The sequence below is a fragment of the Maniola hyperantus genome, chromosome 15, assembly GCF_902806685.2.
Source record: "Maniola hyperantus chromosome 15, iAphHyp1.2, whole genome shotgun sequence".
Taxonomy (NCBI): domain Eukaryota; kingdom Metazoa; phylum Arthropoda; class Insecta; order Lepidoptera; family Nymphalidae; genus Maniola; species Maniola hyperantus.
The window spans coordinates 13864905-13879712 of NC_048550.1; the positions used below are offsets into that span (position 1 = coordinate 13864905).

Consider the following 14808-nt stretch of genomic DNA (forward strand, 5'->3'; position numbering starts at 1 on the left):
AAATGAGTCGCAGAGAGCCGCTGGATTCAGGCGGTGCAAGACCGTCGCATATGGATGTGGAAGTCCCTGCAAGAGACCCAAGTCCAGCAGTGGACGTGCTGATGATGATGATAATGATAAAAATGTGTGGTGGTAGAAATGATTTTGGGAAAACAAACAAGTGGAAGAAGTCACAAGGATCAGTAGATCGATTCCGCAAAACCTGCATCAATCCTCATTACAATCGCAATTCTTGTGATTGGCTGAATTTATGGTATTCTTGTTGCAACAATGCATTGTAGCCAATACTGAGCGAGCATCGCACAATCAGCGGGGCGATTGTCTAAAACCTGCATCAATCATTATTACAATCTCAATTGTTCTGATTGGCTGAATTTGTGCGATTCTTGTTGCAACAATGAGCAACAATGCATTGTGGCCAATAGTGAGCGAGCATTAACCAATCAGAGATGATTGCGATCGTGACATTGTTGCTGTCAAACAACCGCGGTAGGGCCACTGTGCTGATTGCGATCGTGACATTGTAGCTGTCAGTTTACCGCAATCGAGGTGCAGTTAATATTTCCAAATGATTGTCTAAAATCTGCATCAATCATTATTACAATCTCAATTGTTCTGATTGGCTGAATTTGTGCGATTCTTGTTGCAACAATGCATTGTAGCCAATAGTGAGCGAGCGTTAACCAATCAGAGATGATTGCGATCGTGACATTGTAGCTGTCAGATCGCGGTGCAGTTAAACCAGCAGGTGTTCCGACTTGAAAATAAACACTTTAAGATAAAATTGGTAAAAAACAACAAACCAATTACCTACGTTGTCACACTCACTCCGTTATGGTCTAATGGGCTGTATGTTATTATACGGGACATACTTAAAGAAAAGTATAAACTCCCGTTTCGAGGGAGAGTTGATATGTACGCAATGCTTCCTTGGCAAATCACCGACCACTTGGTCTACAAAATCCTACTAATATTACAAATGCGAAAATGTGTCTCTATGTATGTATGCTACATTCGGTTTCACCGATGGTGACAAAATTAGGTAAAGAAACAGTTTACATCCCAATGACTAAAATTCATCCCAAACAATAATCAAAGAGTTCCCTCGGGGAACTCGTTTGATGTCGTCTGTCCACCTAGTATGGGGTTTTCCAACGGTGCGCTTTCCAATGCGAGGTCGCCATTCTAGGACTTTTTAACACCAACAATAACATGTATCGGATTTTGGGCCATGCTCATTGCCACTTTAGTTTCGCAACCCGTTGAGCTATGTCGGCTACTCTGATTCTCTTACGAATCTCTTCATTTCTGATTTGATCACGTACAAGTATCAGTTTTAATAAAATCTTAATTAGTTTCTAGCCTTCCCTAGATAGAGTCCTGAACTTTAAGGCTGAGATATATAAAAGCACACTTTGACTTTGCGCAGACTTAAGTTTCAGTTAAAAAGAGACAGATTTATCTCAATGATATAACGCTGTCTCGTTTTAACAATGTCTTTAAGTCTAAATTCAAAGTACGGTCTATAGGCCACTCCACACCAGCCCCCCAAATTGTGTAAGAAAAACGTATTCATTGTTATCGTAATCATCAACAAATTCTGCCATTTGATTGGCTGTGAAAAAATGCAAACAGCGAATCAACCAATCAAAGGGCAGAATTTTTGACGATTACGATAACGATGAATACGTTTTTCTTACACAATCCGGGGGCAGCACAGTCCACTCCTAGGCGTGTAAATCTTTTGTTCATACATATTAATAGCAGAACTGCACCATATTTGGTGGACAGTGGTAATCCAATCTGGCGCTAAGCGAGACCAAAGTCGTTAGTGTCAGTAAAGCTTACTAATTAAGTTGAAATGGAAAGACCGGCTGAAATATGGCCGTTTGGAATTCGTTTAGACAAATCAGATGGTAAATACTACAGTTCAAAGAGACAAGACGTTTATAGGTTAGACTAGCTTATGCTCGCGACTTCGTCCGCGTGGACTACATAAATTTCAAACCCCTATTTCACCCCCTTAGGTGTTGAATTTTCAAAAATCCTTTCTTAGCGGATGCCTACGTCATAATAGCTATGTGATGGTAGATGCCACGGGAATAGGGATTACTGCAAAACAGATCAAGTCTAGCCCAGAACTCAGGATACTAAGGACGTCGTATTCCCCCCACTTTGGGGACAAAACAAAGTCATGTCAGATTTCACGGGGATGTTGACAGTGACTTGAAACGCGGTCAAGGGCTCAGGATGGCGACGGTAGATGACCACTTCCCCCCTTTACTACACTTCAATCGGGAGAGAAATTCATCAGATGATCTGGTGACCCCCCCCCCCCCCCCCCCCACAACGTGGCTTGCATGTCGCAGCCTGTGCGGCTTATAAACTTCTTGGCGCCGTCGAGGCGTTGTTGAGTTGAGGCCGGAGAAGGAAAAAGGACCACATACGGGTTTGAAAGGGACAAAATATACCACGGCAGTTCCGCCGTCAGACCTTTATTTATTAAGTTGTTTCTTGTCCACAGATAGTAACAGCGTTGAACAAGAAGTGGCACCCCGAGCACTTCGCGTGCAACACGTGCAGGAAGCCCATCGACGGAGCCAAGTTCCACCAGCACGACGGCGGCGTGCACTGCGTGCCGTGCTACACGCAGCACCACAGCCCGCGCTGCCATGGGTGCGGCGACCCCATCACTGACGTGAGTAATCATCATCATCAACCGACAGACGTCCACAGCTGGACATAGGTCTCTTGTAGGGACTTCCACACGCCAAGGTCTTGCGCTCGTCTGATGTCGTCCGTCCATCTAGTGGGGGTCTTCCAACACTGTGTGTTCCGGTGCGAGGTCGCCATTCCAGCACCTTGGGACCCCTGACGTGAGTAATCTCTGCTTTTTAGCGTTCCGTATCTCAAAAGGAAACAAGGAATCCTTATAGGATCACTTCGTTGTCTGTCTGTCAGACACGAGTCTGTCAAGAAAACCTATAGGGTACTGCCCGTTGATCTAGAATCATAAAATTTGGCAGGTAGGTAGGTCTTATAGCACAAGTAAAGGAAAAATCTGACAACCTGAATTTGTGGTTACATCACAAAAAATAATTTAAAATGTGTTCATGAACAAATAATTAGTATTTTCAATTTTCAAAGTAAGATGACTATACAAGTGGGGTATCATATCGTCGCAGGAAAGGCAAATTTACTGAAGCTCCAAATGGCCATTTCGAGAAAAAGCCGTTTTAATTTTTTCTTTTTCGTTTTTAATTCATAACTTTTTTCCCCGCACACGAATTTCGATGACGTCAAGGTAAACTTTTATTAATTTGTCATTTTTTATGTCCAGAAGTACAAACCATAATAATTGGACTGCTGGTTTGTGATATAGTGGCGCTTAAGTAAAAATGACTTCAATTTACAGTAAAGCAAAATTTCTTAACCGCTATTTGATTCAAATATTTATAGCAATCAAAATTACTTATAACTCTTACGTATATATTTTGGAAAACGACAAATTTTCTGGAACTATAACAATAATGTAATGTTCGTAATCTTAAATTACTGAAAGGACTTTTACAAGTCTGGTTTCATCATGTTAAAACAACTTAAAAAGTGATCGGCTCATTATGTTGAATCACTAAAAATCCTTAAAGGTAGGTTATTGTTTTAGTTTTTTCGAGTAAAAAGACGTAAGAGATAATTACTTTTGTCTAATCACACCTTTTACTACTTATAACTTCAGTTAATACACAATAAGAGCTACTTAAATACTGTAGTGCCCAAAATTAAAGTTACTTGAACCATAAATAATAACGTATACTCCATAACTAATGTGTAAGAGTAAAGTCTTAATTGCTGATGATTATGAAAATTCCTATCTTTTTTTAATAATCTTACGTAAATTAGTAGGGCATTGAGATGGGCTTGAGCTGGGCTGCCTCCTCTGATTAGAGCTCAGCTCTTAAATTGGATAGATAGCTGATATTCTATACAAATTTGAAATATTACGAAATTCTGTCGGCAAATATGTTCTTGTGCTATTTTTCCTGCAGTAGTGTGAAGGCAAAGCTGGTAATTCCTTTATGTATGTTCGTACCTTTTCGGTAATGGCGCTTCAGTAATTCTGCCTTTCTTGCGACGATATGAATGGGCTTTACCCGTACATTCAAAAACAGATTTTTATTTATTTTCATGCATAATAGTTTTTGATTTATCGTGCAAAATGTCGAAAAAAATGCCCGAGTACAGAACCCTCGGTAAGCGAGTCTGACTCGCACTCCCTTCCTGAGAGACAGATTTGATTACTGTGCAATCCTTGGTTATGCTGTTCACGGAAAGGATAGAATAGGATATGAGGCGGGGGACGCCCCGCACACCCGCACGTCCCCGGGTGTGCGGGGCGTTCCCTCCTCGATTGCCATTTCAAACTGTCGCATACTATAAGTCCCGCAAATTGCTATTGCGCTGGAGCCATGTCTCATTAACATCGAAATGATGACATTTTGACGTCAGTCGAAATAAAAATACCTATACCATCAGCTCGAAACTTCAGTCTTGTGCCGAAGTCGCTAAAATGGCGGCCAAGGGCATTAGTAATTTGCGGGACTTATTTGCTTCAAGTGTCATAGCGTTTGCGACTCCTATCACGTAAAAACCATTAGACCTTGCCTCATTTCACTGAATGCACTCTGTGGATGCTGAATGCTCAATGAGCGGGCTGTTTCCTTAACTTCCATATTTGAACCAAACAATAGCTGTTTGTATTTAACCATAAAATGGCTTCTTGTAGTTATCAGCTAGTTAACGTGTATTGTAATGCGTATTTACACCTATCAGTACCCTTATTATAAATGCGAAAGTGTGTTTGTTTGTTGGTTTATTGGCTTGTCCTTCAATCATGTCGCTACGGTGCAACGGATTGACGTGATTTTTTGCATGGGTATAGATAAAGACCTGAAAAGTGACATAAGCTACTTTTTATCCCGGAAAACAAAGTGATCCTATAAGGGTTCCGTTTTTCCTTTTGAGGTACGGGACCCTAAAAAGGAACGTATTTTCACGGACTCGGATCGGATAAGTGCGTAACTGCCATTAGACTACATCATCACTTGCCACCAGGTCTGATTATAGCCAAGCGCTTGTCTATAAATTAAGAAAAAAAAGATTTGTTTTGAACAACACCTGTGCCAACAAAAAAACAGATTGTGACTAATTGGACAATTTTCGTGGAAAATGATGCGAAAATCATTGTCATTAGATGACGTCACGATGACCAAATATAGTGGCATCCGATTCCACGGTACACTGTCTTATGAGCTCCCACGCGTGTTTGTCAAAATTGCTTAATAAGACAACTTGTTAATGGCAATTCATGCTGTTTTTTGTTGGCTTGTAATGATGGGTAATTAATTTGGACAGTTGAATAGACTTGAGTATTGTTTTAGGTAGTTTTCAGTCAGTCAGTCACCTTTTCCTTTTATATAAATGTAATGAAATGACATTTCATAAAATTGAGTTTGCCGCGCTTCGCGCGTGTATCAACTTGTCTGTGGTGGAGTGAGTGACGCATTGTGTGCAATGGCGTAATTACGTTGTTTTGATTTGTAAAAAGATAATTTAACGGATAAAGTTGAGGAGGCGATATTAGTGAACTTTAAATGTCGTTTCTTTGTTTTTCAGATGAGAACTCATAGTTTGTTGTACCTATGTACCTACCTAATATTGTAAAAGTAAACGGGTGTTAAAATAAAACTTTGTTTTTCAGAGAAACCATTTATGTTTAATTGCAAAAATCCTCAACAATATAATCTTATAAAACGACATTTTCGTTAACTAAAGGAAGATGGACCGGCTGCAATTTGAGTTTACGGTGATAGCTTCAAGTGATGGCAAATCTAATGTATTGGCCATAACCTCAATATCTACAGAAGAAGGAAAATGTTATGTTTTACCTGATGAGTTGAAGCCGGTGATTCACCATACGTATATTGTTAAAATGAACACTTTCTCAAAAATAAAAAATAGCATTAAAAAAAGACACCAAAGTAGAAAAATATGGATAAAATTGGATGAAAATCTAAAGAAAACGTACATAGATGAGGAAGGTAATATGCAATTCTCAGATCAATATTTAGAAGAAATGAGCACAAAACAACCAGAACACAGAGATGACAGTTTGCAACATATCTTGGAAAAATTAATAGAAACTACAACCAAGAAAGAAAATCAACATAACCTAAAACATATTTCAGAGAAATTTATTATTGAAAAATTCACAAGCAAGAACCCTAATGCAATGCAATGGATAGAGAATTTTGAAAAAGAATGTGAGCGCTTTAATATAACAAAAGATGAAACAAAAATAGACATATTGAGGTTATTTTTAGAAAAATCTTGTTTAGATTGGTATAGCTCGATGGTTATAAAATTAACAGTAAATTCTGAATGGAAGGAATGGAAAGACAAATTTTTGGAAACTTTTAAAAATCAAGGATGGGACATGGTCACAACTGCCCTCGCATTCAGGTATAAAGAAGGATTGTTGATTGATTATGCTATAAAAAAAGAGCGGCTCATACTAGATATAAACAAATCGATAGACCCGAAAACAATGACAGATCTGATTGCAACAGGTCTACCTGGGTTTATCCTAAATAGGTTAAACAGGGACGAACTCAACAACACTACTGATTTGTTCAACGAGATAAGAAAATATGAAGGTATGATATACAAGAAAAACTCAACTATAAGAAAAAGTGGTACATTTTTTTATAAAAATAAAACTAATGAGAAGAAGCCATGTAAGACTTGTGAATCTTTGGACAAAGGAATTAAATATCATCCGGAGGAGTCATGTTGGTTTAAAAAAAATAAAAATGAATCTGAAAAGCTCTTTAAAGCTAATAACTCCATTATTGAAGTAGACATGAATACTGAAAAAAAAACGAGTAAGTACACCATTAATCAAAATCAAGCTTTTATTAGAAAATAAATTAGAAGTGAGCGGCATTTATGATTCAGGCTCACAGATCTCGTTAATAAATTCAAGACTGATTAAAGTAAAAGAAAACAAAGATAATGTGAATATAGCATATATGAAAACGGTTAATGGTGTGAAGAAGACAGATGGCTTGATAACAATAAAAATAAAAATCTTTGATTTAGAAGAAGAGGTGGATGTATATATAATAGAAAATGAGGATTTTGATGATTTTATAGTCGGATTGGATATGATAAAGAAATTCAAATTAACACAAAATGAGGACTTGCGGATAGAGCAAAAGAAAACAACAAATAAAATAGACATGATGTCTAAAGATAACACAAATGAAGATAAGAATATAAAAGCAGATGCAATAAATTTCAATGAACACATAGAAACACAGGAATTTGTTAGGGTTTGTATGACAGACCATTTAGATAATGAAAAGAAAATTGAGATAGAGAAAATTATAAAGGAATATAAAACAATTTTTGCTAAGGACAAGTATGATATAGGATCAGTTAAAGATTATGAAGCTCGTATAGATTTACTAGTAAATAGATACTGTAGTAAAAGACCATACAGATGTACAATAGAAGATAAATTAGAAATTGAAGAGCAAATATCCATGTTACTAAAGAATAATTTAATCGAAGAATCCTACAGTCCATTCGCTGCACCAGTGACTTTAGCATTTAAAAAAGGTGAAAATAGAAAATCCCGCTTATGTGTAGATTTCAGAGAACTAAATAAAATTGTTGTACCACAAGCTCAACCTTTCCCATTAATAGATGATTTGATTATTAAAACTAGAAATTGTAAATATTTTACCACGCTGGATATAAACTCAGCATTTTGGGCAATACCACTACGGGTACAAGATAGAAATAAAACAGGATTTGTCACACAAGATGGCCACTTCCAGTGGACCTGCCTCCCTTTTGGCTTGAAAACATCACCAGCAATTTTCCAGAGAATTTTAAGCAATATTCTAAGAAAGCACAATCTCACAGGATACTCCGTAAACTATATTGATGATATTTTGATATACTCGTCCACTTTTGAAGAACATATAAAACACATAAGAAGTGTATTAGAGGCAATAATAAAAGAAGGCTTTAGATTGCAATTTAAAAAATGTACCTTTGCTTCAGACTCAGTAAAGTATCTTGGCCATGTAATTCAGAACAATTCGGTAAGACCACTAAAAGACAATTTGATTTCAATAAGATCTTTTCCAACTCCTAAGACGCAAAAGAATATCAGACAATTTTTGGGAAAAATCAACTTCTACCATGAATACATACCAAGAAGCGCAATTATCTTAGATCCATTACATAATTTATTAAGAAAAAATCAAAAGTTTGTGTGGTCAGAGAAGTGTGAAGAATCATTTAATCAAATAAAAAGATATTTATGTTCTCAGCCGATATTGGAAATATATGACAAAGACTTACCAATAAAAATCTTTACAGATGCATCCTTAGAGGGCATCGGGGCAATACTAAAACAAACACAACTAGATGGTAAAGACAAACCGGTGGCATATTTCTCAAAAAAATTGAATGAATCTCAAAAACGGAAAAAGGCTATATATTTGGAATGTCTTGCTATGAAAGAAGCTGTTAAATACTGGCAACACTGGCTCATTGGAAAACAATTCACTATCTACTCAGACCACAAACCTCTAGAGAACATGAACATTAAAAGCAGGACAGACGAAGAATTGGGTGATCTCACATATTACCTATCGCAATATGACTTCACAGTAAAATACATACCCGGTAAAGAAAATGTAGAAGCAGACTGTTTGAGCCGAAACCCTGTATTAGAATCAGAAGATAACAAAGAGGAACTATTGAAAATAGTTAATTTAATACAAAAAAAAGATATAGTTGAAGACCAAGAGAAAAATGAAACAATAAAAGAAAAGAGAAATCTTATACACAAAAATAGAATTTATTATAAAAAAATAAAGAAACATGAAAAGATTATCCTTTCAGAAGAATTTAGTAAAAGACTCATAAAAAAGGTGCATGAAGATTTATGCCATATTGGGATCAGACAATTGCAGAAAAAAATAAGTCCAATATATACAGCTAAAAACCTAACAAAAAATATCATAAATATTTGTAAAACATGTGAAATATGCATAAAAAATAAATCAAGATGTCAAGGAAAATTTGGATTAATGTCACAACTGGGACCAGCCACAAAACCATTTGAGATTATGTCAATGGATACTATCGGTGGCTTTGGAGGCTCTAGGTCAACAAAAAAATACCTACACCTTTTAGTTGATCACTACACGAGATATGCATTTATTGCGACTTCAAAAACACAGAATGCAAGTGACTTTATAAAACTTACAAAAAATGTGCTAGAGACAGACGAGATTGGAATAATTCTGACAGATCAATATCCGGGCATCAATTCAAGAGAATTTAAGCAACATTTGCAAGAGAATAATATTAAACTAATTTTTACAGCTGTGAATACACCATTCTCGAACGGCTTGAACGAGAGATTAAATCAAACAGTAGTAAATAAAATAAGATGCAAAATAAATGAGAAAAATAATAAGAGAACATGGACAACAGTGGCAAGAGAATGTATACAGAAATATAATGAAACAGAACACTCCGTTACAGGCTTTGCACCAAAATATTTACTGGATGGTACGAATGTTAGTATTCTACCAAATGAATTAAAAATAACAGAAAGGGAAGACAAGTGGATGGCTGATAGAAAATTGGCATTAGAGAATACAATAAAATCCCACATGTACAACAAGAAAGTATTTGATAGAAATAGGAAAATTCAAGAGTTTAATATAGGAGACAGTGTATATGTAGAAAATGGAAATAGATTGAATAGAAAGAAATTAGACGAATTAAAAATAGGCCCTTTCAAGATAATAGAGAAAATATCGAACTCTATGTATAGGATTGACACTGGTAACAGAAAAACAGAATCAACTTTATTCCACATAACAAAATTACAACCTGTCACAACAGAGGCTGAAGAAGAAGTAGCGGAAAACGAATATGAAGATATTATCTTCATATTAACTTAACTTAATTATAAACTTAGTTATTAACTTATAGGTATATTGTGTGGATATGTTGTTTAGAATTTTCGCTCTTAAGGGGGGGAGATGTAATGAAATGACATTTCATAAAAAACCGACTTCGTTACATAAACACTAAAAATTGAAAAATAATTTAATTTATTACCGAATATAATTATGTATACAAGAGTTAATATAGTTCCATAATAATATTTTTTGGTGCCGGTGCCAATTAGCTTTAGCTGCGCGAATCGTCTAGACTTCATATTTTTATGGGACTCCACAATGGCACCTCATTGGCACCGACCCCAAAAAATATTATTATGGAACTATATTAACTCTTGTATACATAATTATATTCGGTAATAAATTAAATTATTTTTCAATTTTTAGTGTTTATGTAACGAAGTCGGTTTTTATTTTTTTTGTAAAAATTTTTTATTTCACAATTTTTAGTGGCCCCATGGAATTATGCTATGACTGGTTAAAAATCTACTGTTTACTAAGCTATTACACTGATCGCGAGCAATTTACTCTTATCCGTTGAGGAGTTCCAGTATCTATCTTCGAAGATGTTCATCAGATCTTCACCAAATTGAAATGGGACCAACTTTGAAGTATACCCTTTCAAACAAAAAAAGAATTTTCAAAATCGGTCCAGGCGTTTTTGAGTAATCGGGGAACATACATAAAAAAAAAAAAAAAAAAAAAAAAAAAAAAAAAAAAAAAAAAAAAAAAAAAAAAAAAAAAGATTCCGACGAATTGAGAACCTCCTCCTTTTTTTGAAGTCGGTTAAAAATTGAGTTTGCCGCGCTTCGCGCGTGTATCAACTTGTCTGTGGTGGAGTGAGTGACGCATTGTGTGCAATGGCGTAATTACGTTGTTTTGATTTGTAAAAAGATAATTTAACGGATAAAGTTGAGGAGGCGATATTAGTGAACTTTAAATGTCGTTTCTTTGTTTTTCAGATGAGAACTCATAGTTTGTTGTACCTATGTACCTACCTAATATTGTAAAAGTAAACGGGTGTTAAAATAAAACTTTGTTTTTCAGAGAAACCATTTATGTTTAATTGCAAAAATCCTCAACAATATAATCTTATATAAATGTAATTAGATTGGTTTTTAAATTGAAAGAATTTTTTCTCGCAACGGAATAGGTACAAGCTTTTAAAATCACAATCACCCCTATTATAAATCTGAATGTGTGTTTGTTTGTTGGTTTGTCCTTCAATCACGTCGCAACGGATCGACGTGATTTTTTGCATGGGTATAGTTTAAGACCTGGAAAAGGACATAGGCTACTTTTTATCCCGAAAAATCAAAGAGTTCCCTCGGGATTTTTTAAAACCTAAATCCACGCGTACGAAGTCGCGGGCATCATCTAGTTCATTATAATCGTTACACATCCATTAAGCAATTACTAATAAACATAAAAAGTGTTAATTATGTATGTTTTATACGTATCCACTTGACCTTGCATCCTCGGCCGAGACTTGGAGACTCGAGATAATATGATATTATGTACCTACACACGTACCAACTTGTCGACTGAACGTTGTAAACGTGGGACCGACCAACCATATTGTTGGCACCTAAGCCCTTTCAATATTCTACACAATGGTCGGACTGATTGGCCAATCAATCAAAATAAACACCATAATATTATTATTAAGTAACAAAACAAGTACCTATAGTAATTAAAAAAATCCGACTACTCAACTACCATATTATTGATTTTTTCAAAAAAATGGACAGTGTGTATTGGGAATGGAAAAGGATTTTAACGATACCCCATGCATCCAAATCAGTTCAGAACTTATTGTGGAACAAGGAAGCTCGCACACATACATACATGATCCCTGAAAAAAGCTAGTTTCGTTAGCTATTTCTTTTATTTTGGGCAAGCGTGTAAAAAAAGGAGACAGCGTGAAGTGGCTAGGGCTAGATATATGAAGATGGCTAAAAGCGGGTGTTATTGCGTTCACTAGGGTAGGCTTATGTCCAACAGTGGACTTCCATATGTTTATGTAACAATAATGACTGGTGAACAAGACATCAGTGTCGGAAGTCAACTTGTGAGCAAGTTTTATGGCTGGAACACATCGGCAACCAACTTTTTGGTTTTTTACTAATTGGAACGTGTTGGCAGCCGACATGTTGGACGGTCTGTAGACCGCTACAGCGGGGAGGAACAATCGTATGCGTGAGTCAGATGAGTCAGATAACCGCAGCGTGAGGTGTCAACTAATGAATGGGAAACATAAAAACTTAAGTATATCGATTTATGTTTCCGATCGATTAGTTTTTGTTCTAGTATGATGTAATCCATACATTATTATTAAAAAGGTTTCCTAGACTGTGATCAACATATTTTTTATTGGTTGAAGTAACGATAGGTATACTCCACGTACAGGAGCATCAATGATGACTTCGAATGAATCGAATGATTCGAAGACCTATCTATCTGCTAAATTTCATGATTGTAGGTCAACGGGAAGTATCCTATAGGTTTTCTTGACAGACATAACAGACGGACAGACGGTCGGACAGACAGATAACGAAATGATCCTATAAGGGTTCCTCTTTTCCTTTTGAGGTACGGAACCCTAAAAATCAAGATGGCGAATTTTAAAATGGCCGCCACAGAATATAGTATAAACCAATCAAGTGCGAGCCGGCCGCTGGATGGCGGCGGCGCAAGACCGTGGCATGTGGAAGTCCCTACAAGAGACCTATGTCCAGCTGTGGACATCTATCGGTCGGTGATGATTACGCCGCAATGCATCTTAGCCGTACAGCATAGTCGGACACATGCGTAAAGAACTGAAGGCGTAGCAGACTTTCCTCGCCAAATAAGGCGCGTTGGGGCCCTGAGCCGAATCTCTACGCACTGCAGAGTGAATCATTGGCACCCACGATACGGTGCGACGATTGATATATAATGGGCTTCCTCTTATCTACTGACTATACCTACGTATAAAAGAGCTGACAACTATACCTACATGTAAAAGAGCAGATCTTCAAAATAAATACCTATATACAGTGCGACAAGGCTCTTGGCACTTGAATGACAATGACAGGGGGGCGCTGTTGGAGAACAAAGGCTTAGAATATTCAAACAAGAACTAAAGGGACTCTTTAGTCGGCAACGTTAGTTCCGATTTTCGCCACGCGCCAAGATAGGCTTGTCGCACTGTAGAGATCATACTTTTTGAAATCAGTCACTAGCTATAAAAAAGCTTAGTCACTCAGCGGGCGATGGAGAGAGCTATGCTTGGAGTTTCTCTACGTGATCAAGTCAGAAATGAGGAGATCTATAGGAGAACCAGAGTAACCGACATAAGGTGCGTGTAGACCCTGAGTCAAATCTTTACGCACTGCAGAGTGAATCATTGACACCCACGGTACGGTGCGACGATTGATATATTGGACTTCCACTTATCTACTAACAACTATACCTACGTATAAAAGAGTAGATCCTCAAAATAAATATTGGGGTCATATCCTTTGAAGTCTCGATCGCTAACTATGAGCCTCATAAGAAAGTTCAGGGTCACTAAGAGGGCGAAGGAGAGAGCTATGCTTGGAGTTTCTCTACGTGATCAAATCAGAAATGAGGAGATCTACAGGAGAACCAGAGTAACCGACATAAGGTGCGTATAGACCCTGAGTCAAATATTTACGCACTGCAGAGTGAATCATTTGCACCCACGATACGATGCGATGATTGATATATTATATTGGACTTCCTCTTATCTACTGTCAACTATACCTACGTATAAAAGAATAGATCTTCGAAATAAATATTGAGATCATATTTTTTGAATCGGTCGCTTCTGGGCCTCATAAGATTAGAAAGCTCAGTCAGGAATGAGGAGATATGTAGGAGAGCCAGAGTAATCCATATCAGTGATGTAACGATTTGGATTAGAGATCGGTGGCCCTACCGCAGTTGTTTGACAGCTACAATGTCACGATCGCAATCATCTGTGATTGGTTAATGCTCGCTCACTATTGGCCACAATGCATTGTTGCAACAAGAATCGCACAAATTCAGCCAATCAGAACAATTGAGATTGTAATAATGATTGATGCAGGTTTTAGACAATCGCCCTACTGATTAGTGCGTAAGCTACCTATCCGAGTTTTCATATCCGTATTTTCAAGGATTCGGATCGGATGCAGTGCCTATAGAATACGCTATAGATAGCTATAGCGTATTCTATAGGCGCGCACAGATTTTTCACAAACAGGCGTGATGTCATTGCAAAGACAATGGCGCTATTTGTGGAACGAATGCTCTCAGCATTAACTACACCGAGCCGGGTTCCGCCTCCATAGGGACCGGAATTTAATTAAATCCATATGGATTGGGATTAGGGTTCATGATTTCTCGAGCTTATCAATTTCTCGGGTCTCGAGAATTCTCGAGGCTAATTTCTCACGTCTTCTCGGGTTGTCGAGAAATTTACATTTACGTACGGATTTGCATATTCTTCGGTTCCAATAATGCGATTAATCAACAAATTCAGTGGTTTCCTCTCAAATAAAAGTACCAAAATAATTATAAGACTTTTATTGACAGTCTTCAACATAATTAGCTTCTTTTTCTTAAAGAAAACTAAAAAAATAAGCTATTCTGACATTTGTGACTTATACATATATACAATTACAGCACAAGCACAGCATTAAAAAGAAAAAAAATCAACTTAAAACTTAAAGCTTCTTTCTTTTAAACAAAACAAACAATAAACAAAAAT

General features: G+C 36.8%; 2 protein-coding genes across 5 annotated transcripts in view; one reads left to right on the forward strand and one right to left on the reverse strand.

The window, feature by feature from the left end:
- The window catches only part of LOC117989072 (uncharacterized), a 61301-nt gene that overhangs the window by 25938 nt on the left and 20555 nt on the right, over positions 1–14808 (reverse strand). The window lies entirely within an intron of this gene.
- The window catches only part of LOC117989195 (transforming growth factor beta-1-induced transcript 1 protein), a 34528-nt gene that overhangs the window by 14042 nt on the left and 5678 nt on the right, over positions 1–14808 (forward strand). The window contains exon 3 of the mRNA XM_034976524.2: positions 2525–2698. Within this exon, the coding sequence (XP_034832415.1) occupies positions 2525–2698 (174 nt within the window). The remainder of the gene's footprint in view (positions 1–2524; positions 2699–14808) is intronic.